This window comes from Platalea leucorodia (genome assembly GCF_965183815.1).
Source record: "Platalea leucorodia genome assembly, chromosome: 4".
Lineage (NCBI taxonomy): Eukaryota > Metazoa > Chordata > Aves > Pelecaniformes > Threskiornithidae > Platalea > Platalea leucorodia.
The window spans coordinates 70892791-70917693 of NC_138826.1; the positions used below are offsets into that span (position 1 = coordinate 70892791).

A 24903-nucleotide genomic window follows, 5' to 3' on the forward strand; every position below is an offset into this window, starting at 1 on the left:
CGGTTTGGAAAGAAGGCGCCTAGGAGGAGCTGTAGCTGGAACACAGGATCATTAGGTCATTGCTTAGCAAAAAAAAAAAAAAACCCAAAAAAAACCACCAACAAAAACCATGTGCTAACCGCTTGCATCAAAGGAGCTGGGCTCAGCTCCTGAAGCAGGGCCACAGATTTCTTTATTTCAGAGCCAGCCCTGGGAGACCGAGGGGAGAGGGAGATCCCCCCTCCTCCCAGTGCCCCAAACCAGCTCCAAACTGGCCTGGGGAGGGGATAGAAACCTCCCTCCCATGTCCTAGAGCCAGATGGGGACAGGGACCCTATGGGCTGAAGCCACTCTCCTGACCAGGAGTCCCATCCCGGGGCTAGGGGAGCTTGCAATCCTACTCCCCGCCCTGATTTAGCATCCCCTTGGAAAGTGGAGGCAGGGGAATTAGGTGGGGCACTTGCCACCCTTAGCACTTCAATGCCGGCATTAAATATTAACCAAAAGATTTTTCAGCGAGTCAGACACGAGCCCACAGCAACAGGGAAGAGCTGGAGAGCTTCAAAGCCTGCCCCGACTGTCTGACAGCACGTCGAAGTACCCTGTTGCCATGACATCATCGCAGAGAAGCGGTTGAGTTTGCAACTCTTTCTTCCCATCTCCCCTCTGCAGCTCTTCCTCCATCTTCCCAGCGCCTTTCCCCCTTCCCAGCAGGTTCGAGTCACCCTTCGGGCGGAGGAGGAGCCGTACATCCGAGGACATTTCCACTGCTGGCACCGAGTCAGGGCTCCCCAGCAGCCGATAATGATGTTGCCCATCTCCCCTCCGTGGGGAGGGATGAAGTCACGACGCACAGCCCTCTGAGCTGCTGCCGCAGCTTCCCAGGACGGGCGGATAGGAGGGGTCATTTCGGCTGGCACCGATGCATCACCCTGCGTTTTTCATCTCCTTTTCTACATCTGACTCAGCCTGATGCTTTGATGGGTAATGGCAGCAATATGCAGGGGGCAAGAAATGAGAGGGGGAAGAGAAGCCAGTAGCAAGCCACCTGTTGCCAATGTCCCCAGCTTTCTGCTGAAAATCTGTGAGTTAAAAACCTCCAGCAAGAGACTGTGGCTTTATAGTCAAAAGCAGATAGGCCCTAGAGGCTCCAAAGCATCACCTGCAGAGGGGTCTCTTGCAGGAAAACGCAGGACAAGGGACCATCTCCGATCCAGGAACCGTACTCCCCTGAAAACTACAGCCATGCCCGAAAGCGTGGCAGCTCCACAGCAAAAGGAAGGCGAAAGTCTTTCTTCTAACACCCAGGGGCTGGCGCAGCGTGGCTCAACTTGCAACGGGCAGGAAAATTGATCTGTCGTATTGAATGCTTGCCTGACACGCACAGCTGAATTTTGGGAAGATGAGGTTTGTGCTTTCGCGTACGGCACCAATGACGGGCACGCAAACCAGCTAAGACGGGTTGGCTTCTTTGTGGTAACTTCTTGTGGGAAAGCTGTTACCCTCGGAAACAAAAATAGCCTGCCGCTCTCCTGTGAGCCACCTTGCACTTACCTTGGGGGAGTTACAGTGTGGGAGCTGAGTTGCTGCAAATTCACGCCTAGCTCACCTCAATCTGTTTGCACGCTGATGCTTCAGGAAGGCTGGGGAGCAGCCAACGTTCGCTTATTGCCGATGCAGGTCATGGAGACATTAGCTTTGGTCAGCTGGTGGCCAAAGAGATAACAAACTGGCAGCGAGGCCAAAAAATTGTGTGCTGAGGTAAGCAGCTCCCTGCGATCATCTGCAGGTCACCACGACCCTGCAGAGATGCCCATGACCAGTGCGTCTGTGCACATGCACACAGCAGTTAATTATTCATTAGCGTGAGAGAGACACGATTAAAGAGAGTATGGTACGGCTGAAGGTATCATCGTGCTCCAATGTGGGGCATTCCAAAAATGCTAGTTTTACCTTTTCCTCTGGACCTACGGTGATGAAACAGAGAGGAGGGAGAAAGTCCTGGAAGAGAAAAATCATCTTTTCCACCTGCCAGCTGCAGAAAGTGCCAGTCAACAGTGCTATCTTCACGTAAAGGCAGCCAGCTGGAGTGAGACAGAGTAACCGCACCAAGAGACAGCTCAAAGGATTTGGACTCTCCCGCGCGCTGCACCGCGCTCCTGGCACCGTGGGCCACCGCACAGGGCAGCTATCGTGGTACCAGCTGCCTTACGATACCCGTTACGTGTGTCCCCCCACCTCGCAATTCCCTTCCACCTGATCAATAAGGAATTGTGTGAGAGGATGTCGGGCCCAGCCAGCACAGATGGTCCAAATTTGAAATAATTTCTAGTTGTCTTCATATTATTCTGATTCCTGGCTTATAGAAGAGCTCCTGATAGGATGAAATGGAGGAAGGACATCTGTAGCATCACACTGAGGTTCAGAGAAGGAACAAAAGGAATTGTAAGACCCCCCCCACCAGTTTGATCCACCTCAGGCACTAAGGCAGAAAGGTCCTTCAGAATTGAACTATGGACTAGACTGTGGCCTCTCATAAAACACGAGGTGCCGGCGGTACTGCTGGCGACGTTCTGAGAGGAAAGTCTGAAAATTAAGGAAGCCACAAATGCGAGACCCCGAAGGTCAGAGCAGAGGACACAGGTACACTCCCTTGCTGCTACTTAGACAGCTGTGTGGCCTGAGGACTTTGGCCAGCAGCACTGTGGGCCTGGCAACCTTCCTCAGCATCGTGGCTTGCACTGGTGAAAGGAATCAAACAGCAAGGATAAGAGTGCATCTCTGGTACCTACGAGTCACCCGGGAAACAGGCAGGATGGACGCTTGTCACTGTCCTCCGCCTGAGCTACACCATTGCTCACTTACTTCCGTGTTTCCTGAAATACTCTTCCTTCTCGTCCTCCGCTTTGTGGTTTTCATTTTAGAACACACACAGAAAAGGACATTTTACTAAATTTTTATTGTAAAAACACAGTTCCCCAGATTTATATAAATAAGCCATATACGTAACATACAATTACGTTCATTCCATCCTCCGACACTGACAGTTTTAAAAAATGAAACAGGCTAAAAGAACGCAAGTCCCAAAAGACGTTAGGTTTCTGATGACCAAGTGATATCTCACATGGAGCCTCCTTCCTCTACCAGCCTCCAAACAAGATGCTGAAAGTACACAGCACTTGCAACGCCCCCAGGAACTGACAGGGAGGCATCTGAGCCCTATGAAGAGTTCTCACCCACTCCGCAGGCGTCGTCAGCCGCCTGTGTTTTCATGCTATCTCAGTGTGCGGTGGGTGAGAAAGGAGGGGGCAGTTTGCATAGCAACCTCCTACACCCAGGCAGCTCAGCTGTTGTAGCCTCCCAAAAGAAGCGGGGAAGGGCAAACCGAGTCTGTTTCCTTGTGGCTAACACGTCCACGGGCAGCCCGAAGGGAGGCCCTTGGCACTGCCAGCTCTGTACGGACATCTTAGAAGCGGGGAAGAAGGTATTCTTGGCATTCAGAAAGAGGAGAGACAGGTGCTGGTCAGAGCCATACCACATGGCAGTGGGGAGGGCAGAGAAGAGAGGACACGATGTGGAACAAGTGGGAAGAAAAAAAAACCCGTAGGGCTAGATAGCACCTTTTCTCTTTCCTTTCCCCCTCCTAGCGCTGCTGTACGGCTCTGCAGCGGGTCGTGAGATTACCTACTCCCCACCTCCGTCCTGCTTCGCCTCAAAGACCAAGAAAAGAGCCACAGACAGATGAGAAATCCCACGAGCAAGGACAGGACAGCTTAGCGAGTTTATACACACACGCACGCACCAACTATATGTATCCCGTGGAACTGTTACGTCAGTATGAAAAAAAAAATCTTGACGTTTAACTATTAAAAATAAAGCCCCACCTCCAGATTGTACAAAACCTGTCAAGAAAAGGAAGGAATCTCTTGTATGCAGTGAGCCTGGGATCCAGCCAGATGTCAGGAGCACTTCCAGACACACACAGCCAGGCTGCCACCAAAGAACATGTACAGCAGATTCTTCACCTCGTGAGTGATCTCAAAGCCAAAACCTTCCCCAATCACCACATGCCAGGAGGACCCAAATTTCTTGTCCATCATCTCTTTGATCATCTTGGCGGCGCTCTGGAGAACGTTAAGGAGGAGAGTGCAGGGTGAGACAGAGCAGGCAGTGAGTTTTTATGCAAACATCCCCCTAGTCGTCTTCTGCCTTTAATACTACTCAAGCCATGGGTAACAGGTAGAGCAGCTGCACTGCAGGAACTGGGAGCTCCCCAGAGCTATGCCCAAGGGTAAAACAGGTCTCTCTGTTTTCAGCAGCCTCCGACACAGCAGCTAGGAGAAATTAAAGAACTGCATCTAACAATCACTTCTCTTGTTCACACAGTCTGAAGCAAGAGTTCTGGTTTAGATGCTGATGGAGTTATGCTGAGTGCAACGAGCCTGAGAGGAGATTCAGGTCACTAAGCTGCAGCTATTTTTAAGGAGTCCGTTGTTTTTTTTTTTTTTTGTCCAGCTAATTACCAAAACACTGAAACTAGGCTGACTTTTAAAAGATTCACTTCTCCCAGATCACACCCTGCTTGATCTAAAAAAGGAGAGAGGAAGATTTTGCAGTGACGTGCGGTGTCTCAGGCAGGAGAAAGCAAGACAAAACTGCTCCGGCAACAAGCACTCTGTGCCCTGCCCACAGAGCAAGTTGTGTTTTCCTTTATCAGTGGTTCTCAAAGTTAAGGGCAATCTTTCCCAAGGCCATAACTTCTGCATCACCCCCCATTTATATGGCCTCAGTAATTTCATTCAGGAGGCTGAAAGCTGAGAGGGAAGACTTAACAGACTGTACCTAAACGTTCAAAGACTTTCATGTACTCATCCCCAAAACAAGAGCCTGTTCCCCACTCTGGTGGGGACGGCCTTGCTCAACACTGAAGAACAGACGGGAAGGGCCCGTCTCCACACAGCTCTGAACCAAGCCCTCGGGACACAGGGCATTTTATGAACAGAGGCACGCCACAGGCAAGGCAGGATCAGGAAGGAGGCAAGGTTTGGGAGGCAGCATTGCTACTGATCTCTGCTTCCTGCAGGAAAGCAAAGGGCTATTATGGATCTTGCTGACAAAGGGAACCGAATCTGAGCTCTAGCCAAGCTCTTTGCCTTCTTCTACCCTTGTTCAGTGCAGAAAGAGAGTAATAGGATGTCAGGATCCGACTCCACTCTGCCCTGCACCCTTAGCCCTGCTCCTGCAGGTTCCCTGAGCCACCGCGACTGAAGGCTGGCCATTTGGGGATTTGGCTAGTACCTCGTTGTTGGTGGCGTATTTCTCACATGCCGTGACACACAGCTCCATGGCCTCTACACGCATCTCCTCCGGCATGTCTGTGTGCTGGAAAGAGCAAACAAGAGGAACTAAGCAGAAAAATAGGAGCTGGACACAAGACAACAGTAAGTAGCCCTTACTTTTCCCAGGCTATAGCAGGGCCTGGACTGCTGGGTGTGGGCAAAAGGCAGCTAGTCCCTGTGACTGTTAATGCTTGCTTCAAGGTGGGGGGCATCACCAGCAACACAGGCTTGTCTGTACCCCAGGCATTTCCACTGTTTCAGAGAATGGTAAATATGAAAATGGCTTATTGCGTTACAGCTGACCCCTTTGTTCCTTTGTCCCAGCCAATGCAGAATTCTTCTCTACCTAACATTAAGACTAGCACCAAGTAAGCACAGCTGAAAGGAAGAGATAAATACATTTGTCAGTTTTTCTGTTATAAGATGAAGGGAAAGCACTCCAACTACAGTCCTTAATTATTGCTATAAGCATAACAGAGAAGTCTAAATTACACAGCCTTTTCTTCCTCTTCTGCTGTCTGGCCGCCTAGCAAGATCTTTTACTCCAGCTCCTCTAGAAAAAAAAGCAAGCTGCATCCAGAACACAGGAGAGGGCTCCAAAGGCAGCATGTTCAGTGTATTAGACTGACCACTTTGCCACAGGCTTCCCCTGGCTGACAGGGGGAACAACGGTGCTAATAAGTTTCCCTGACAGAGGTCAGGGACAGGGAGAAAGCAGCAGCGATGACTGGGATCCTTCCACAGGACCATCAGTACACACGTTCTCACAGCAACGACTCAGTGAGAGAAATTCTAGTTTGGAAGGTTGGTAAGAATGAAGGTAGAATTTCATGTCTATGACACCGGTAAATGCGTAATCCAGCCCTCTTCTTACCCTAATCAGTGGAAAGCTGTGAAGTCTTTTATAATCAGCCTCCTCCTTTTTCCCCTCCCCAGTGTCTGCCATGGTCCTTCCACAGTGACCCCGGGAAGGGGCGGAGGGGCTGCCCGGAGCCCAGCAAGGTGCTGCGGCGCAGACAGCTGCGAGGAACACGGCCCTGTGAACACAGGCAGAGCAGCTTCAGCAGGAGGGGAAACTTCCTGGCCCAGAGGATGCTGTTTAAAGGAAGACAAACACAGGAAAGAGAAAGCAAGCTTTGAATTAAAATGGAAGGCAAATAAAACTATTACGAGAATATTGTCCCATCTCAGTTACTTACTGTTTCTCAGTACTGTCTTCACACGCCACGCACTTAGAGGGTTATCTTACAGACCATTAATGCAAACAAATTTAAAAAAAATGTATCATTTTCCATAAACAAGGCTTCAAGAGCACAGCACTTTCCCAGAAACACCAATCGAGCTTAAGGGAAGAGCCGAGTCAGGGTACGGCTTCCAACAAGGGAGGGGAGAACAGTACATCAGCCGTTATGTGTATTGATTAGTTCCCAAAGGATTTTCCCAGGACACTATTATCTGCGAGGGTTTCAAACTGCGCACGACAAGCAAAGGGTAAAAGTATTTTAGGAACAGGATCAGTGAACATGTCTATATGGAAATGCTTAACAGGAACATCTTGGTCTGGTTTGTGCACTTGCTCCCCACATCCCCAAGCATTTGTCAGCTGGGGAGGACCATATGGGAAAACGCTGGACCATGCCTCTGGGCCTAATTACCAACCAGCCTCTACTTGGGCACCGCAGAGCACAGCACTGTCTGACTGGCAGATTCAGAACATTTCACCATGTCCTTCCCGCTGGTTCTCTCATCCAGAACAAAGCACCTTCCTCTCCTCCCCAGAGGAGGCAAGGGTGATCCCATATTAAAGAGCAAACAAAACAAACACGGTGTCAGGCAACACCCCACAGACCAAGCGTTTATGCCGAGCATGTAGAGTTGCTGGCTAAAGCACCAACTCTGACAGACTACCGGCTCTCACACGAGGGACCGTGGGACCTGCAGACGTCCCCGCCAGAAGCTCCACAGGACAGAACAGCCGCCTGGCTGGCGCCGGCCTCCCGCAGCGGGGCAAACCCCGGGGGCCACTTCAGCACCCAGCTTCTCCCCGAGACGTGCCCGGGGCCACAGACCGAGGCAGGCCGCCGGAGGCAGCCCCAGGGGCGGGCGTCGGTTTCCCTGAGGAGGAGCCGCCGAGGGGCGGCTGCGTCGATTAAAAGACTGGGCAGGGAGGCGGTCTGGGGGCAGCCCGCCAGCCGTGGGCCCGGAAAGGCACGCCACGGCCCCGGCCCCGGCGGTGGGGGGGGGGGGGGGGGGAGGGGGGGACGGGAGGGGACGACAGGGATCGCAGCCACCGGGCACCGGCGGGGAGGGGAAGGCGGCGGAACAGAGTCCGAGCGGGCCGCACACCCGAATCAGCCCCCTCACGCCGGCTCGCCGCCCTCAGCCCCGCGAAGGGGGAAGGGCTCGGCAAGCAGCCCTAAGCTGAGCAGGGGGAAGGGGACGAGGGCGCTCCGGGCGCGGCCTCACCTGCGCCGCCGCCGCGGCCCGCACCACCGCCCCAGCGCCGGTTGCTAAGGAAGAGCCGTGCTTGTCGTAGCAACCGGCGCAGGAAGTCCCACCCATCTCGTCGTCCATTGGCTGTGAGCGCACCGCCCGGCGCGTCTGATTGGCGGTCTGCCTTGCCGGCTACCGCGCGGGGGCTTGGGGAGCCGGCGGCGGGGTGGCCGCGGGGCGCCGGTCCTGCGCGGCCGCGGGAACCACGGCTGTGCCCCGCCAGCGCTAGGCCCAGGCCCGGCCCTGTGCGCTTCCCCGCCGTGGGACGCCTCCGGGGCTGGGTCAGAAGCTGCTAGAGCCTCCCGGCAGCGAGGAGGAGCCGTGTTTCCCCCGGGCTGGCCTGGGCTTGGAAAAGGGGCTTCCAGCAGGCTCCCGGCCTTCCCGCCCTTTCCAGCCGAAGGTTTCGGGGTGGGTTTCGGCTGGGCGGGCTGCAGGGGTGGGCTCTGAGCAGCACCCACAGCCCAACCACCTTGTATGTGGAACCTTAATATTTTTCTGACTTAAAACCCTTTTGGGGCCTAGTTCTACCTTTGGGTTTAAACAGCAAGGATAAATATTGGAGCAGTTTTGGGGCAATTAATTTTTTTTTTTAATGTGTGTTCATTGTATGGGAGACGCAACCACTCCTGTTTGCGTGTTGATGCAACTGGAAAGAAGGAGAAAATGACCCCGGAAGGATGAGGATGGGTTTGCAAGCAGCTCCTGTAACACTAACCCCCATTGCCCCCCACGCCCTCCAGGGCCTTTATATTTGTAGCGTCTGTTTGCTTTGAGGTTTTCCTTGACTCTTGACTCTCTAGGAAACCTGTGTTGTCTCTGCAATCCCCCTAACCAAACACTGATCGCTTCTAACCCAGGGCTTAAACAGTTTCCTGGGAGTCTAGGATTGTATATTTGCCTGAAATTAATACAGGTGGAGAAGCAGCAAGCCCCAGGATAATACCAAGGGGAAAGACTTCTGTGCGAAGCCCCGGCTGCTGGGTGTGATGCCTGGGTTTCCATCAGGGCCCATCCTCGTCTTACGGCGTGGCTCGTGGGCCAGATCTTCCGTGCAGTCTGGCTGGCGTATATTTGAAACGTCATCATTCCTGGCTGTCTGCTGAAAGAAGAATTGCCTTCTAGCTGTCTGAGAAGGAAAAGAGTTGGGGGGGGGGGGGAACAAGCTGGGCACTCTCCTGCCCCTGCCAGCTTATGAAGAAGTCCTCTTCCCTCACCATAATCTCCTATAGCTGTAGGGAGGACATCTTGTTGCCTCTTTCACTGGTGTAAGAGTGACTCAGACCTGCTGGTTGTCATTTGCCTGACAAAGCAATGGTGGAGGCAGCAAAGCCGTCTCTGGGCTTGGAAAGACAACGCTGCAGTGATCGTTTGTTTTTCCATTTGCCTTCGCTGCTGCTGGTGACAGAAATGAAGCGCTGCCTCCTGTCCCCCTTGTTCTCCTACCACTTCTACCTCCTGTGCCGATTCCTTCTCCTTCCTCCTTTAGGCAAGCATCGGCTTCTTGCAACGAGGCAGGCACAGAGCTAAAATTGTCAAGAGACAGATAAAAGCCGGGAGATCTTTTTTTTTTTTTTTTTTCTTTGCAAGGGAGATAATTAGGAATAGAACCTCTGCGAGGAAGAAGATCTTTCTATCATCATTACTTTATCTCCAGGCAGCTACTCTAATCTCTCCAGGGACACAGTGCTTTCAAGCATCATATTCTTGCTGTGGTTTTTTTAATGCTTTAATCCCTGTGTAGTTCACCCACTTTTGCTACTAAGCAGCAAGTCGGCGCGAGCTGATGCGTTTCTGTGCGTATGCCTCTGTTCGCGTGTGTATGGGCGGGGGGGAGCGCGCATGCGTATGCGATTCTGGGTTCAATTAAACGTGCTTTGGTTTTGATCGATGTGTCCCCGGGGAGCGTTTCCCTCAGGAGATGCTGGGACTGGTTGTAAGGATTATTCGTCAGTGGCTCCTAGGTGAAAAGCTAAGGAAAAATGGCCAAACCCAAAACTGCAGAGGGCCCAAAGTTAGGAACGCCGTGTTTTTTTCTGATTGTGGTGGGCGATACAGTGGGGCTGCAAGGCAGAGGTGCCTCCTGAGGAAGGAGAGCATCCCGCTGGCCTGTCTCCGTCTGCTACGCCTTAGCAAAACGCGGGCAGTTTGTTTCTGGACCCTCAAGCTCAGCGTTTCCGTGGGCTGCCTCTCTACAACGCGGTAAGCCAGTCAAAGCCTTGTTGGGCCACCACAGGTAACACGTACTGGTTCCTTAGCTGCTAGCACAAAAGGCAGACACACAGCTGGCTTCACGTCGCCTGGTCTTTAGTTTCCATACCGAGCAACCGGGTGCCCATCTGTAGGTGAAGATGAGTCCAGAGCAAGGGTCAGATTCACACCTCTGGACCTGTAAGGAAACCCAATAGTTACTCTGCTCTGGCTGGTTCTTTCTTAGTCACCACTAATCACAGGTGGAAACTCAGCCCTTTATCTTTGGCAGCCATGGTGAAATGCATTAAAACAAAGAAGTGCCATTTGCCACAGGACATTAGACTGCGCTGTACTCCTTAGCTGAGAAACAAATGTAGCCACCAACTGCAAAATATGGGTATATATAATATATATACTGCCCCATGCTTTCTTTTAGCCATCTCCATCGTTGACGGTAGGAGACCAGACGGCAGACTGACTCTTCATCAGGCAGAGGGCACCCACAGACTCTCTCTTTTCTTGGCTGCTGGCCAGGTTTTGGGACCTCCCCGTCGTCCCTGTGGGTGCAGGCCCTGCCGTGCCCTGTCTCCTCTCTGCGATAAAGCAGGGCTAGAGGTTGCTGTCCTGCCTGTCAGCTGCAGCCCAGGGGCTGGGCGCTGCTCCGCACCACCTCAGGCTGTACCAAAGGACCCGGGCTGTGGACTCGGGGCATGCTGAGGTCTGCCCTGCGGCGCCCCGGGGTGGGTAAGATGGTCGCAGCTCTCCGGAGGCAGGAGGAGCGCTCAGGAGGCCCAGAGGGGATGCTGAAGCCAGTTTCGCTGGGATCAGACCCACCGCATTGCGTTGAGCTCGGGGAAGGCAACGCTGGTGTGCAGGAATGAGTGGCAGCTGAAAGCAGCCCAGCCCTCTGCTCCGGAGGAGAGAGCAACCTGCTCTGGGACAGCTGAATTCCTCGGTCTGCTGGGCGAGGCAGCGCCCCACGCGTGCCCTTAGCTACTACCTCTAGTACCGGCCGCTGCCTCTAGTAACGTCTGCTGCCACAGCACTAGCAGCCGTTCCTGTGCCAGATGCTCTGGAAGCACGGCACGTTCCCTGTGCAAGCGCCGCACGAGTCTTAATGAGCCTTCCTGGCTCCGGGAGGGAGCGGAGGAGGCTCCCGGCAGGACAGAGAGGCGCGGGGAGGCAATTAAGGCAGCCCCCCATGGCTCGAGTGGCGCAGGTAACGGGGGCTTCACAAGTGTCACCTCCTGGGGTCGAAGTGCGGGCTGGCCTGACCTGGTTTGAGGGGACCGGGAGGTTGACACGCTGCAGGGAGCTGTGACCTGCGAGCCCAAAGCTGACGCTGCGGGTGTTGGGGAGCGCAGGAGCTCCCCGAAGCCCACCCCGAGGTGGGGGTCCCAGGGCTGCCCGTGTCCCCAGGGAGGCAGAGCCTGCACCGCTGGCGGTGCCCTCCGGAAAGCTGGGCAGGGGCTGGAGGGGTTCAGGAATTGCAGCGTTTTCTTCTCAAACCTGATAATCCATAGCCGTCAGGCCTGAAGGTTTCCTGTTGCCATGTTTGACTTGGTCTTCTTGTTCACTGCAGGATGAAGCCCTTTTTGGCAGGGGGTGTTTGAGTCCGGCTAAGCCCTCAGCCCATGGGAAGCCCTGTGGCAGCGAGTCCCACAGATTAGGAAGGGAAATGGCAGTCCCCCTCCTCCCCTCGAAGCATGTTAACAGTCCCTTGGTGGGGGATCGAGGAGAGCGCGCAGGCGGTATCCATCACATCCGTCTGTCTCCCCCACTACCTCCTCTTCCACCAGCCCCCGCTGAACCACCAGAGCCCGATGGTGCCCCTGCCTCTGCTCCCCCCACATCTGGGGTTGACTTCAGCTCTTTCCCTCTTTCCCCCCCCCCATCTTAGTTATCCGGACACAACACAGCATCCCAGCTGAGCACACCTACCCCAACCGCAAAACCTTCTCCGCGCTGTTGTTAAAAATTTCCTTCCTTAACCCCTCCCCAAGGGTGACTTTGTTGTTCCTTGCCTCATCTGCGCGCGAGGCGTTGTTTTCCAACCGGTTGCCCTTAGAGAGACGTGGGTCTTCTCCTGAGTGTTCCTGGTTAATTTAGAAGCAAGCAATATGCGTAAGTCATTGTAATTACTCCTTCCAGCCAGCAACGCCATTGATTTGTTGTTTCCTCCACCTTTTAAAAGCCCTGTCGCAGGTTTGTAGCTCTTGCAAGACTCGGCTTACCAAAAATAAATGGTCCCTTCTTGCTCTCTTCCTCCCCAGATGGGTGAGAAGCAGCCGCCACATCCTGCAGAGAGTCAGGGCAGGATGGAAATCAAATATTTATTCCTACTCTTGATTTTCTGTCTCCAAGCCGGATTCTAATCTCTCCGTAATGCCTTTGGTTCCTGAAGAGCCTTATACAGAGGTGTTTGCCGTAAGCTTTTAAAATGTCTGAATAAATTTTATCAAGTATTCCTGTGTCCCCCTGGTCTGTGCAACTGGCTGTGACCCTCTGGGGGGAGAGGAGGTGGCCCTGCAGAATCTGTGCAGCTGGGCTCCCTCCTTTTTGCCATCCCAGAAGTGACAGATCCACGTGTCCTGGGGACACGGCTGGGACTGCGCCAGCGTAGTCTGGCGCGGAGGCAGAGGGCAATCCCTGCCCGAGCATCTCCTGGTGTCCCTTTGTTTCTGTTTTTCCGATGGCGGGGTTCACACAGATTTCGGCGTGGGCTGGGTTTCCGGGCTCCGGAGGAACAGGTTTTATGCCAATATCCTGCACCAGCGGCCAGGCCGTTTCCATCCTTCTTCATCCTCCCGCAGGTCTTCTGCCTTGGCCAGCAGCCTCAAAAGCCCCCTTGCAGGGCTCCTGCAGTTTTAATAGGACCAGTCCCCCCCTTCTTTCACCTCCTCCTAAGTCTGAGGCCCCAGCAATGTTTTTGGACATTTCCTCTTCCAAAAGGTGCCATCCTTCCTAATTATGCTGCTGTTATTTGGGTGGACAAGCAGGGGGTCACCTGTTGAACCCCCTCCTGTTAGTGATGTGGGGGTGAGCATCCAGCTCTGCAAAGCCCTTGAGTATATGCTCCAGCTGAAGTATGTACTCAAGAGTTATTTTTTTCTAAAAAAAACCAAACACCCTCAACTTTGAGGAGGTGTGCTGAAGGGCTGAAGGCGAGAGCCCCAGAGCTTGTTTTATGGCATTAAATACCCTCCAGAAGGAGCAGCGGGAGCTGTGGGGATGGTTCTGGCTCAGCGAGGAGACCCCACCGGCACGCCAGCAATGGCAGGGCCCTGGGGAAAACCGGGTCCTCTGGCTTTCTGCTCTGGTTTCCCCAAATATGGGTGAGGCTGTGCCTTTCCTAGGAGGGACAGGAGCCACTGAGAGGCAAAAGCATTGTGCAGAAAGGGCCACGGGTTGCTCTAGAATAGGCGTCTCCAAGAGCTGTGCCGAGGGCAAACCAGCTCGTGGCTAGCTAGGTCAGGAACTCGTTATTAGTACTTAATTAGATTTATACCCCACGTGAGCTCCTCGCCATCACGGTCTGACCTGGAGGCCGTGATTTCCCACTGGTTTCTGCTCCCCTGTCGTGGGGATAGGGGTTCCTCCTCCACGGAGCAGTGCTTCCCCCCAGCCCCCAGCAGCAGCCTGTACCCCATGCTGCTCCACGATGGGATAGATGAGGGGTGCCCAGACTGTCCCGCCACCCCCCCACCGCCCAGGGCAATGATACCCAGACCCTTGTGATGATATTTCTGCAATGCCAGCTACGTGGCTGGCTGTCTCCCTCCAGGGATGCCACCCTGCACATCCTGGGGAAGGACACCTCAGCTTGGGCCAGCCGGTCCCCTCTGTCCCCGCAGCAACCTCACGCCCTGTGGGAGGCTCGAACAGAAAACGTCACGTTTATTGTTCACGATCAGCTTTACAAAAGAAATGTCCCAACACGGGCGCGCGTCAGCGGCCCCTTTCATGAACGTGCATTAGAGAAAGCGCGCGAGCGAGCGAGGAAGAGGGGGCAGCTCGGCGGGGTGCACGAAGGTCACAGTGTTTCCCACTTGGCACGAGGGCTGTGCCCCGTCCCCACCGTGTCCCCCCTGGCTGGCTGAGCTGCCCCGCCGCCAGCGGGGACCCTGCAGGGGGGCGATGCTCGGTGGTAGGGCTGTGCCCTCTGCTCGCTTCGCCTCCCCTGGGCTGGGGGGCAGCCGCCGCCGAAAGCGCAAAGTGGGACTTGGGGAGGGGGGGAGCACTGGAAGCTGGACACTGCATTGAGCAACCATGAGACCCCCAGAATAACCCTCCCACCCCCCCCAGACACACACGCACACGCACACGCACTCACGTATCGAGACATCAGTGACCACACGGTGTGGAAACAGCATATTCTCAGGCACTCCACGGGGAAAATACCTGCCCACCCCATCACCCCCCAGTTCCAAGGCCAGCGGCAGCCCCATCCCTGGCCAGGAGGAGCTCAAAGCAGGGGTCCCAGGCGGAGGCGAGGGCAGCAACCCAATTCAGCGCCCAAACGGCCAGGGGATGGACAGCAGGGCTCCTTCAGCCACCACCATCCTCCCTCTCCTTGGGTTTTTTTTGCTTTCGCTCCCTTCAATGGCAGTGCTGCGCTCCCTCCCCCTCAGCCAGGACTGGGGGAGATGCTTTGTCCCTTTCCCCCTGTTCCCTCGGTGGCTGACCAACCCCCCAGCTGGGGGGGGGGTCTCACCCTGCTTCCCTCTGCCTGAAAAGCCTCACTCCCCTTGGGCAGCCCTGCCTGAACAGGTAGCAGAGGCTGCAGAAGGGGTGCAGGAGGGGAGCACCGCGCCGCCGACCCTCTGCCATCCTCCCTCTGCCTCCCCGGGGCTGCGCTTGAAAAACCAGGGCGGCAGGAGAAGAGGGGATGGGCCCGGCAGGGAAGATGCTCACGGCCATCTGGAGTACGGGCTCACAAAACCAGATAGTGGGGCACTAGAAATAAATAAGGAAAGGGGATGTGCTCAGTGGATGCCTGCACGCTGGCATCCCACCGAAGCCAGACCGCACTTGGGGTGGACGGAGGTCTCCTTCCCGCTCCCTGTTGGGGCCGACAAGGCAGGGACCCTCGCCGTACCGGAGATGCCTGTGGGTACGGTGAGGTCCTCCTGAAACAGAAGCGGGGCAAGGCGAGACCCATGGGCAGGCGTGCTGGAAGAGGGGACAAGCCACGCCGCCAACATGAGGGCAAAAGGGAGGCTGCCAGGGGCCACCCTCTCCTTCCCAGGACGCCGGCACGGGGGGCTTAAGCATTGCCCCGGTGCGGCGGCAAGGCTTGGCGGTCTGGGAAGGGAGAAAGGGGCTCCCTGCTGTCTCCTTTGGGGCTGCCGCCGGGCTCCTTGGCACTGGGGAGGGGGTGAGGGACCACTCATGCCTTCCTCCCTTCTTCGCAGGCGGTGAAGCCCCCCTTGCTGGCGCCCCCAAAGACCTCCACCGCCTGGTCATCCCACTGGATCACGTTGCCTTGGAGGTGGGAGGTGCAGTTGGCCAAGCCCAGGATCTCCGCCGGTGCCAGCATGTGGTCCCACACGCTGAACTGCGCCAGCTCTCCCACAAAGGCCTGCGTGGCGTCAAAGCGGCCGCCCAGCGTGTCCTGGGAAAGAGCGGGAGAGGTGATGGGACAGGGATGGGGTGGGAGAAGGGATGCACATCCGCCAGGCAAACAGGGTGGAGGAGAGGGGGAGAAGCAGAGCGAGATGCCCGAAGGCAAGGAGGGGACGGGATGGACGCGTGGGGGAGATGCAAACAGACAAAGCAAATGGGGGACAGAGGGATGGGGAGAGGGAAGAGGAGCAGATGATGAGCACACACGGGCTGCCCGGAGGTCGGATGAGGAGGCAGGAGAGGCCCTCGCCCACGCTGCCAATGTGCCCTGCCCCACCCTCGCCCCATTTGGGGGCTGCCCCCCCGGCCAGCTTTGCGACAGAGGGATGCAAACCGGCAGCCCTCTGCGGTGGGCCGGCACGTACCTGCTCCTGGCCCAGGATGATGACACCCTGCGGCTTGATGGCATGCCAGGAGGCCAAGTTCTCGCCGGCGCCCCGCTGCTCGCCATCCTGGTATGCCGACCACTTGCCATCCCGAGTGGTCCATGCCACGCAGACGTGGTGCCAGGCCTTGTCCTTCAGGCTCAGTGGCAGCTGGGCAACCTTCATGAGAAGAGCAAGAGCCTGGCACTTGGTGGGACTGCCAGAGGACCCCGGCACCCCCCCAGCCCCTTGCAGAGCAAGCGCTGCACCCCCACAGTGGAGGCACCCCAAATTCTACAGACATCTGGATGTGCTGCTTCTCCCTCTCAAAACCCAGCCTGGTGAGCCATCCTCCCCATCCTCCTCATCCTCCTGCCTCCCCCCTCCTCCCCAGGCCCCTTCCTCCCAGCTCCGCCACCCCGGTACTCCCAGGAGCATCCTTTCCCAGGAGGACTGAAGCAAGGGAGATGAGGGCAGGGGCTTCCCTCCCATCCCCCCTCTGGCTGTACTGACCTTGTCATTGATGAGCAGTTCCAGGGGGTTGGTGCCCCACTCCAGCAGCACGATCTCGTTGGCTTGGCTTGGGACAGAGTAGGAGAAAGGGGTGCCGAGCCCCGCCAGGGCCTTGGACTTCAGCCACATGCAGATGGTGAAGGCGTAGAGCTCCGGCAGGCTCTTCTTCATGCGGGCGTACATGTAGTTGTTCTGCACTGGGATGGTCACCTTGAAGGCATCGGGAGGGCTGTAGCCTGGGGGTCCTAGATGTAAAGGACAGGGAGGAGAGAGGAGGATCAGCACCCATGGTTGGGATGAGGGTGGCTTGTCCCAGGACCCCCCCACGCCATCTCCATCCCTGTCGGGCAGGACTCACCGTGCTCCAGCTCCATCACCCGGTTCTGGAGGGAGTTCAGCTCCTTCTCGATGTTGTGCTGCTGCTGGCTGCGGTCAGTGCTGGCAGCCTGGCGCTCCTTCTGCAGGGTCAGAATCTTGGAGAGGAGCTGCTCCTCCAGCTGCTCCATCTTGCTGTGGAGGGTGTCGCGGGCGAGCGCCGGGGCGGTGGGCGCTGAGCCGTTGGTGCGGGCTGGCAGCTCCTGCTGCACTCGGCGGCAGCCACGACAGGGGTGAAAGGAGGGAGAAAAGAGAAAACTCAGCATGGTGTCACCGTGAGAGGTTAAATAAGGACATGCCCAGCCCTCATTACCGTGGGGAGTGCTGGGATACAGCCCCACATCTGCAGCAGGGTCTTCTCCAAGAGCCTCCAGCTGACTTTGTACCTCCCCTCTCAGAGCCCCCATTGAGTTCATTACTGTGAAATGAAGCTTAGCTGCTCTTAATGACTTTCTGCTGCTTCAGAGACAGAGCACAGGTGCTTGGGTCATGCCTTGGCTCTGCTCCCGTGGACAGCCTCCCAGGAGGAGGGGACAACACGGGAGGGAGCTCAGAGCTCCCCTTCCCCACTGCACGTGAGGCTGCTTCGCCACAGCCAGCACATTAACATCACATAACGGGGCTGTAATCCTCTTAGCCCAGCTCAGACATCGTGCGGGGGTGCGTGCACGCGTGCCAGGTCAGGCAGGTAGCTCTCCATAAGCGTAAGTCAGCCTCTCCTGGGCCATCGGGATGCCACAGAGAAGCGGGGACAGTGGTAGGTCCTCTGGTCCTAGAGACATGACCCATCACTTGAGGATTTCAAGCGCATCTTGTCCCATCAGGGTTAAAACCCAGAACAAAACTCTTCCCTTGGCTGATCCAAAAGCCAGTGCCCAACCACTACTGCACCCTGCAAAGACCCCAGATCCCACCTCGCTGGGAGACCCCATCCCAGCTGGAAGAAAAGCAGGCTGGAAGGGAGAAGGTGGCCCTTTGCCATGCTCCTGGTGTTTCTCCATAAATAGCAGCCCTCTCCCTTCCCCATGTCCTTGGGGCATTAAGCTCTCTTCCACGGGCTTGGAAAGATGGTGACCACCTTCTCCATGCTGCCAGACCTTCCTGAAGGTGCCTGAGCGGCTGTGGTGGCCCCTGCCTCGGCCTCTGCCAGATCTTCAGTCTGGCAGAGGCCGAGGCAGGGACCACCACAGTGGAGCGGCTGTGGTGGCCCCTGCCTCGGCCTCTGCCAGATCTTCAGTCTGGCAGAGGCCGAGGCAGGGACCACCACAGCTGCTCCAGCACCGAGAGGCGTCTGCATGGCTGCTTCAGCCCTGGGCATTCACATGGCTTGCACTGGTGGGACACAGGGTGATGCCATCCCTGCCTTGGAGCTGGCCTGGAGGAGGTCACCATGCTGATCTGTGGTTGTGGCTTCCAGCTTTTTCTTCTTGCATATCCCACTTTTCCAGGATGGACAGGACTTGATGATCACACACATAGAGATGCAAGGGGGGGATGCCCCCCATGTCACCACCAATCTTTGCTAGCCATCATGAACAACAGAGGGGAGGGGAAGGCTGGAGGAAATCCGGGTTTGGCCGGCCGGTGGATGGGAACAGCAGGGAGATGGTAGCAGGGAGACGGGGAGTAAGAAGATGGTGTTGGTGTGAGCACAAACAGCCCTCCACCGGGCAGGAACACACTCAGGCTGCAAATAAGAGGGCAGCTGCGATGCCCCAGGGTCTGGAAAAGCCTCCAGCGGGGTCTGCCGGGAGAAACCCACAGGTTTTGCGAAGAAAAACAACATGGAGAACCAAAACCCGGCAAGAAAAGAGAGGTCATGCAGGGGACATTTGCCAGCCCTGACCAAACGCCAGTTCTCGCTGCCGGCTTGCTCCGGCAGCACTGGGGATGCTCTCGCAGAGAGCAAAACCTCTCTGGGAAGGGAAAAGCACCCGGCAAAGGGCATCCTGCTTTTGGTCTCTGTAAACCAGGGAGGGATTAGCTGATGGGGGGGGGGCTTTAGCCCTTTTTTGGGGGGGGTGTCTTGGGGACCCCCCAGTGCAGCCAGCTGAGAAGCAGGGGAGGGATGGTGGGTGGGAAGGAAAGGTTAATTCCCATCCTCTCGGCAGGGATAATTCCCACCCAGGGCTGCCCGCGCTCATATCCAAGCGGAGCTGGCTGTGTTAGCAGGGGGCAGCCCAGGTGGGATGGGGGTCGCCTTCGCCTCTTTGTCCGCATCCCACGGGCTCCGAGAGCTTTTCTTATCCCTTCAGGCCGCCTGGCTGTGGCGGAGGCTGGCGCGCTCCTGTCTGCCACACGCTTTGATTGCTCGAGCTGCGGGTTTGGAGCCTACGTCCCTGCTTTCATGCACGGCTCCATCTGTTAATGACGAAAAAAGAAAAGGCTGGGAGCTTTTGTCACTCTCTCTAGCCCCCGATAGCCTGCCCTACATTATTCAGTAATGACTGAGTGCTTTTTTGTCCTCCTCCTTCCTCCTGCTTTTCTCCCTGCTGCTATTTTCTTCCCTCTTTTCTCCCTATGGCTTTTTTATTTCTCTGGCTTCGGAGAGTCTCCTCCTGATGCTCCCCTCCGCGCACACACACGCTGTCTCTCCCCTTTTGCTCAATTCCTTCCCCTTTCCTGAGTTTTTCCCCCTCCATCCCTCTCTCCAGCTCTTCCCAGTCCCTCCAGCCCAGCAGCCAGGGCACCGGCAGCAAGACCCACACGATCGGCTGAACCACTGCCGGTCCCATGTTCCTCGTGGCAAGGGATGCAGCCAGTACCCTCATCTGGCAGAGTCTGGGGGCCACCCCATCATCCCAGAAGCATCCCAGTAGACACCATCCCCATCCCTGCAGTCAGACCACGGCCAGACAGGAGACTGGACCTCCCCATCCCACCCCCCCACAGCCGGGATGTGCCAGGTGATCCCCCCAGTGCCGAGCTGGGCTGCATCCCCTAACCATCCTCCGCGTCTCTGAGCTGTCGCTCGAGCATCTTTCTCCCAAATCAAATTATTTGCAAAATTATTAATGCTAGCTGTGCAGCTGTTATCTACCGGCGACCTTTGGGGGTGGTGGGGGGAAGTGCCTTCTCCCCGGCTGTTCGGCAAGCGCCCGGCTTTCCATCTGCTGCCGTGCAGGCAGCAGGGGAGTGGGCAGCGGGTGCGGGGGAGGCTCGCTCGACGCTTTTTGGCCACCAGAGCCGACAAAAAAGATTGAAAGATGCCAGGTAATATTAATCACGTTAAATGTCAGCGGCTGGTGGGGGGGTGGGGAGCGGGAGGTGGGGGGCCGGGGCAGTCACGTCGGTGTGCGCTCGCTCGGGCTGTAGCCCTCGATTGGCAAATTCACTTTGATTTATGTAAGGAGATCAGAGCCTCATTTACTAATGCACCGGCAAATCTGGGCCCCGCCGCTCCCCCTCGGCTGCCAGCATGCAAGTGCCCACCTTAGCTGCTGGGACGGGGCGGGCAGGACCACAGGACGATGCCCGCGGGATGATGCCCCCAGCATATCCCAGGGATCACGATGCTAAGCTGGGTGTGTGCACACAGCAGCCCCATTCCCTTGACCCACGAATACTCCCAGCCTCCTGCAGCTCCACTGTGGCCACCGCAGCGGGATGCTCACTGCTGCAGGATGGCACAGCCGCTACACTGGGGTTTTTCGGACCCTGCCACCCTTTTGGTCCCTTTCAGACCCAGGCAGGAGCTTGGGGGTCATCAAACTCCAGGAGGGACTGCCCGGGGTGAAGGGCAAGCAGGGATGCATTGGCCTTTCCCTCCTCCTCCTCCTCGCAAGAGAAGAGCTCGCTGCCGATTCCTGTCCCACTCCAACCTCACTCAGGGCCCGGGGTTGTCACGATTTGGGTCTCTCCATCCCCGCTCTGCTGGAGACAGAGGCAGGAGGGGGGCAGCCAGCTCACTCTCATTTCCATGCCCTTACCCACGGGTTTCCTCCAGCAGCCAGGTCACCAGCCACAACGGCACAGCCGGGCCGGCACGGCTGCACGCTGGCTGAGAAGCAAACAGGCTGTTATGGCTCTGCTGAGGCCGTGTCCGCCGTAGGGCCCATCGGGCTGTCCCCTCTCCCAGTAAGCTCCCCTCCGAGGGTCGATGGGGATGAGGAGGGCATCTGCATCCCGGCACAGCCCAGGGGGCCGAGGCGATTCCCCGCCCCCCTCCGAAACCGCTCCGTTTCCATTTGCAGCAGTAATTAAAAGCGTGGAAAAGGAGCATCTGGGCCCCCAGGCTCTGCGTGCCAAGATGCACCCGAGCATACGGACGTGAGCACACGCAGAGAGCGGGGGGGACCCCTCAAAAACAGGACGAAAAAGCCCAGCCAGGCTGCTGTGCACAAGGAAAGCACAAGCGATGGCTTGCGGGGGGGTTAGGAGGAGGTGATGGAAGATGTCCCCATGGGAACACCATGCCGGTGCTTGCCTGTCCCTGCCAAAATGGTGGTGGGCAAAGAGTGAGCCCGTGAGGGCCCTCCCTTGCATCCCCCCCCAGGAAACCCTGCCACCGTGCTGCTGAAATTAAGACTCAAATGACTTAATAGGGTTTTCGGCACATCAATAGATCTTATGCCTTACAGCCGAGGCTGAGAGCGCCCGGATTAGATCAGCTATCTTCCACCAGTCCTCTCCCCACAGTCCCGGCTCCAGAGCCTCTGGCAGTAATCCCTGCCAGCAAACTCGCTGCCTGCGGGGAGATGCCCTGGGACGCAGCCTTCCCGGGGGGGGCCCACAGCATTTTGTGTCGTCCCTCTCCTGAGACTCAGCCACCGCGGGCTTTGCCAGGGCTTCCTCTCCTTCCTTCCCTCCCGCTGGGTTTCGCCGAGCCTCTGGCACGCTGGCAGCCACGCCAGGACTGTCCCCATCCAGGTCACCTCTTTCAGGGTGATCACCACCTCCCTTTAGGAGAGCTGCTGGGGCTGGAGGTGCCCCCCATGCCATGGGGTACCCCAGGAAGGTTCCCAGGGCTGACACATGGAGCTGTGCGGGATGGAGAGACGCAGGCACGCCACCATCGTTTTAGGTGTCTGCTCATGTGTGTGAGGGCAAAGGCAACCTGGGGAGGGGGGCCACAGGCAACCATCACTGCCAAGGTGTGACCCCCGGGCTTGGCTGGCCACGCTGTGGCCATCACCGGGCCGGCCCAGGCAGCACGTTAGGCAAGCTGGAGCCAGGGCAGGTGAAGTCCAGCCCACCTGCGACACGCTGCCCTATTTCCCGAGCCCGCAGGGCTCACCGAGCCGCGGGGTGCTGCGTCTCCCTTGCAGAGTACCCTTGGGACCCTCGGGTCCCCAGCAGCACGAAAGGGAACGTTTTTGGTGATGTCCTGCTTGTCTTCCTCATCAGTATGTGTGTGTATGAGCCTTGACCCAGCATCGCTTCAGGCTCCCCGGGCACACACGTGAGCCTGCTCCAGCCCTTGTGAGCTTCACCCTCCTCCATCCCAAACCTCCCATGATCCAGAAACCCCAGGGAGAGGGGCCAGGGCAGCTCACGGGTGATGCCGCCCCTTGGAGAAGGGAGAGCATGGCCAGAGAACAGCTAAAGGCCCGATGCTCCCTGATGTTCGAACTGATGTGCTGGGCACCATTCCACCATGCATTGCCTGGTCCTCGTGCACACACAAGTACACATGTGCAGGGGCTTATTTTTTCCCCTTTATTCCTGGGTGAGCACGTCTGCTGTCTGCACGTGCATTTCTTAGCCTGGTTGTGTTATCCCGCTCATGGGAATCTGTTTGTTCGGGGCTGCAGGGGGTTTTTGGGGTGCCTCTGTCCCTGCCTTTGGCTGCATCGGGCTCTCGGCATTGTGCTCAGCCGGGCTGCACGTCCCCCTCTCCCCACGCGTGCCTCTGTGTTTGTTTCCGTGCGTGCGTGTGCATTACCCTGGCAGCTTCCTCCGGTCTCCAGCTCTTTCCCTACGCATGTGCGTGTGTTTACTTGCCTTTCCCTGTCTTTCTATCCCTGTTCATAGCTCCATTCATTACAATAACCCTCTCTCCCAGTTTCGTTTCTCAGCCTGTGACCTTAGTGGCTCTGAATTTTCCACCCGTGGCTCGCCGCTGCTGCGCCCGCATGGCTGCAGTGAGGGGGGCAGAAGGGCAAAGCTGGGGAGAGGGACCTCGTGGGGTGCTGCCTGACTCCCCCTCCCAGCTCCGTGCTCCAGGGAGGAGTGGAGAGGGCAACAGGGAACCAAATGGGAAGATGAGGAGGTTGAGGACTCACAGGAGGCTCCTTGCAGGTGGCTCTGGCCCCCAGCAGACCCCAGGGGACAACACAACTCCCAGAAGAGATGGGACATCTGGAGCAAATCCCCCAGGGAAACCAGACAGCTCCCCTCTGGCAGCTCTCGCGTGCCCAAACTATTGCCCTGGCCGAATCCTGCAAAGTCTGCCAAGGTCCGTGCGACTGCTGAGCCCACATCAGCCCAAATAAATCGACACACACGTGCGCCCTGTGACAGGCCCCATCCCAGGCACCACCACAGAGCCTTTGGAGCCGCTGGCTTGCGGCCAGGCCAGGGCTCAGCCCACCGGGCACACGCTGCACGGGTGCTACAGAATGGGGACCGAGGCTCCGCGCCCCGAGTGCCAACAGCCCGATGCCGCCGGGATGGGCACGGCCAGTGGCTCCGCCTGCCCCTTCTCTACAGCTCCCAGGAGCGGCGCGGGGAAGGGGTGCTGCGCTCGCCGCAGGTGGCACCGCGCCTTCCTTTGCAGGGTGTCCCGTTCATAGCTGCAGCGGGATCAGGTGGGATTTACCTTTCTGCTAAAGGGCAGGATCTGTCCCTGAGCTGACAACCTGCTGCCCTTGCTCCGACAGAGGCCTGGGTGGGTGCTACGGGGCAAGCGGGGTGCCCTCCCTGGGTGCAGGCGGGGGGAAGGCAGGGCAGCCCCGGCCCCCTGGGACCACCCCGCTGCGGAGGGAAGAGAGGGGGCCGAGGGCGAGCCCCTTGCCCCCCGGCAGAGACCTCGGGGAAGAGCGGGGCGAGGACAACCTTCCGGGACCTCGCAATGGGGACGAGCTGGTTTGGGGTGCGCGTGCAAGCCGGCCTGGGGAACGGGGTGAGCGGGAGCATTCCCCCCCCCCGACCCCCGCCCCGACCCCCGGGAGCATCCCCCGACCCCCGGGAGCATCCCTCGCACCTCTATCCGGTCGATGCGGTCCTGGAGGGCGCGGACGGCCTCCTCCAGCTCCCGCACGGCGGGCGGCTCGGCGGGGGGGTGCCCCATGGTGCCGGGGCGCGGGGCGGCGCGGAGCCCGGCGGCGGCGGCGGGCGGGGCGGCACCGCCGGCGGCGGCGGCGGCGGCGGGGGGGTTTCTCAGGCCGCCCTCGCAGCGGCTGAGCTTGCCGGTGAGCTCCCGGATGGTCTCCTGGTCCATGCGGATCCGCTCCTTCTGCTCCAGCGCCGTTCGGCGCAGCTGGGCCGCCGCGCTCCGCAGCGCCAGCAGCTCCTCGGGGCCGGGGCCGCTGGCGGGGCCGGTCCCGGTGCCGGTGGCCGGGCACTCGGCGCTCAGCGGCGTGCAGACGAAGCGGCTGAAGAGCGGCGGCGGCGGCCCCCCCGGCAGGCGCGGCCCGGCGCTGGCCAGAGCCTCGGCGGGGCCGTGGAGCGCTCCCAGCCCCTTGTCGGCGGCGGGCAGGAGGGCGGCGGCGGCCGAGTCATTGTCGGCGGCGGGAGCGGCGGCGGCGGCGGGCGCGGCGGTGCCGGCCGGGTGGACGCTGGCGATGATGCAGATGATGGCCCCCAGGAAAGCCAGCATGCCCGCCGCCAGCAGCACGGCCAGAAACTTCAGGGTGGCAGCGGCGTGGGGGGCCCGAGCCCGCGGACGGCGAGAAAACAAAGCGGGCGGGGATGGATGGAGGGATGGAGGGATGGAGGGACGGACAGCCCGGAGGAAGCCGGCGGGGAAGGACGGTACCGGCAGCAGCACCGGCGCCGGGGCCCCGCCGCGCCGCGCTTATATCTGCCGGGCGGCGCCGCACACGCACCGCACCGCCCCCGCCGCCGCCCCGGCCCCGGCTCGG

General features: G+C 58.1%; 2 protein-coding genes across 3 annotated transcripts; both read right to left on the minus strand.

The window, feature by feature from the left end:
• Nucleotides 1-2962: 2962 nt before the first annotated feature.
• DNAL4 (dynein axonemal light chain 4) lies at nucleotides 2963-7828 on the minus strand. 2 transcript variants are annotated; one of them, XM_082308104.1, is made up of 4 exons: nucleotides 7785-7828; nucleotides 6193-6413; nucleotides 5278-5361; nucleotides 2963-4103 (listed from the first exon to the last, which is right to left on the minus strand). In XM_082308104.1, the coding sequence occupies exons 2-4, from the start codon at nucleotides 6262-6264 to the stop codon at nucleotides 3939-3941; spliced, it is 321 nt and encodes a 106-aa protein (XP_082164230.1). In that variant the 5' UTR covers nucleotides 6265-6413; nucleotides 7785-7828; the 3' UTR covers nucleotides 2963-3938. The 2 variants fall into 2 exon arrangements, with proteins under 2 accessions (XP_082164230.1, XP_082164231.1); XM_082308105.1 differs by having other exon boundaries at nucleotides 6193-6355; nucleotides 7785-7812.
• Nucleotides 7829-15295: 7467 nt separating this feature from the next.
• Nucleotides 15296-24638, minus strand: NPTXR (neuronal pentraxin receptor; the record flags this gene model as incomplete). The annotated part of the gene is made up of 5 exons (XM_082309762.1): nucleotides 15296-15615; nucleotides 15992-16171; nucleotides 16505-16749; nucleotides 16863-17085; nucleotides 24024-24638. The coding sequence occupies 5 exons, from the start codon at nucleotides 24636-24638 to the stop codon at nucleotides 15391-15393; spliced, it is 1488 nt and encodes a 495-aa protein (XP_082165888.1). The 3' UTR covers nucleotides 15296-15390.
• Between the last annotated feature and the right edge of the window lie 265 nt (nucleotides 24639-24903).

Coding starts and splice junctions, on each gene's coding strand:
- DNAL4 (XM_082308104.1), bottom strand. CDS start 6,264: ATGGCAGACACTGGGGAGGGGAAAAAGGAGGAGGCTGATTATAAAAGA. Junction 5,362..6,192: donor ACAGCTTTCCACTGATTAGG/GTAAGAAGAGGG, acceptor TGCTCTTTCCAG/CACACAGACATGCCGGAGGA. Junction 4,104..5,277: donor AATACGCCACCAACAACGAG/GTACTAGCCAAA, acceptor AACGTTCTCCAG/AGCGCCGCCAAGATGATCAA.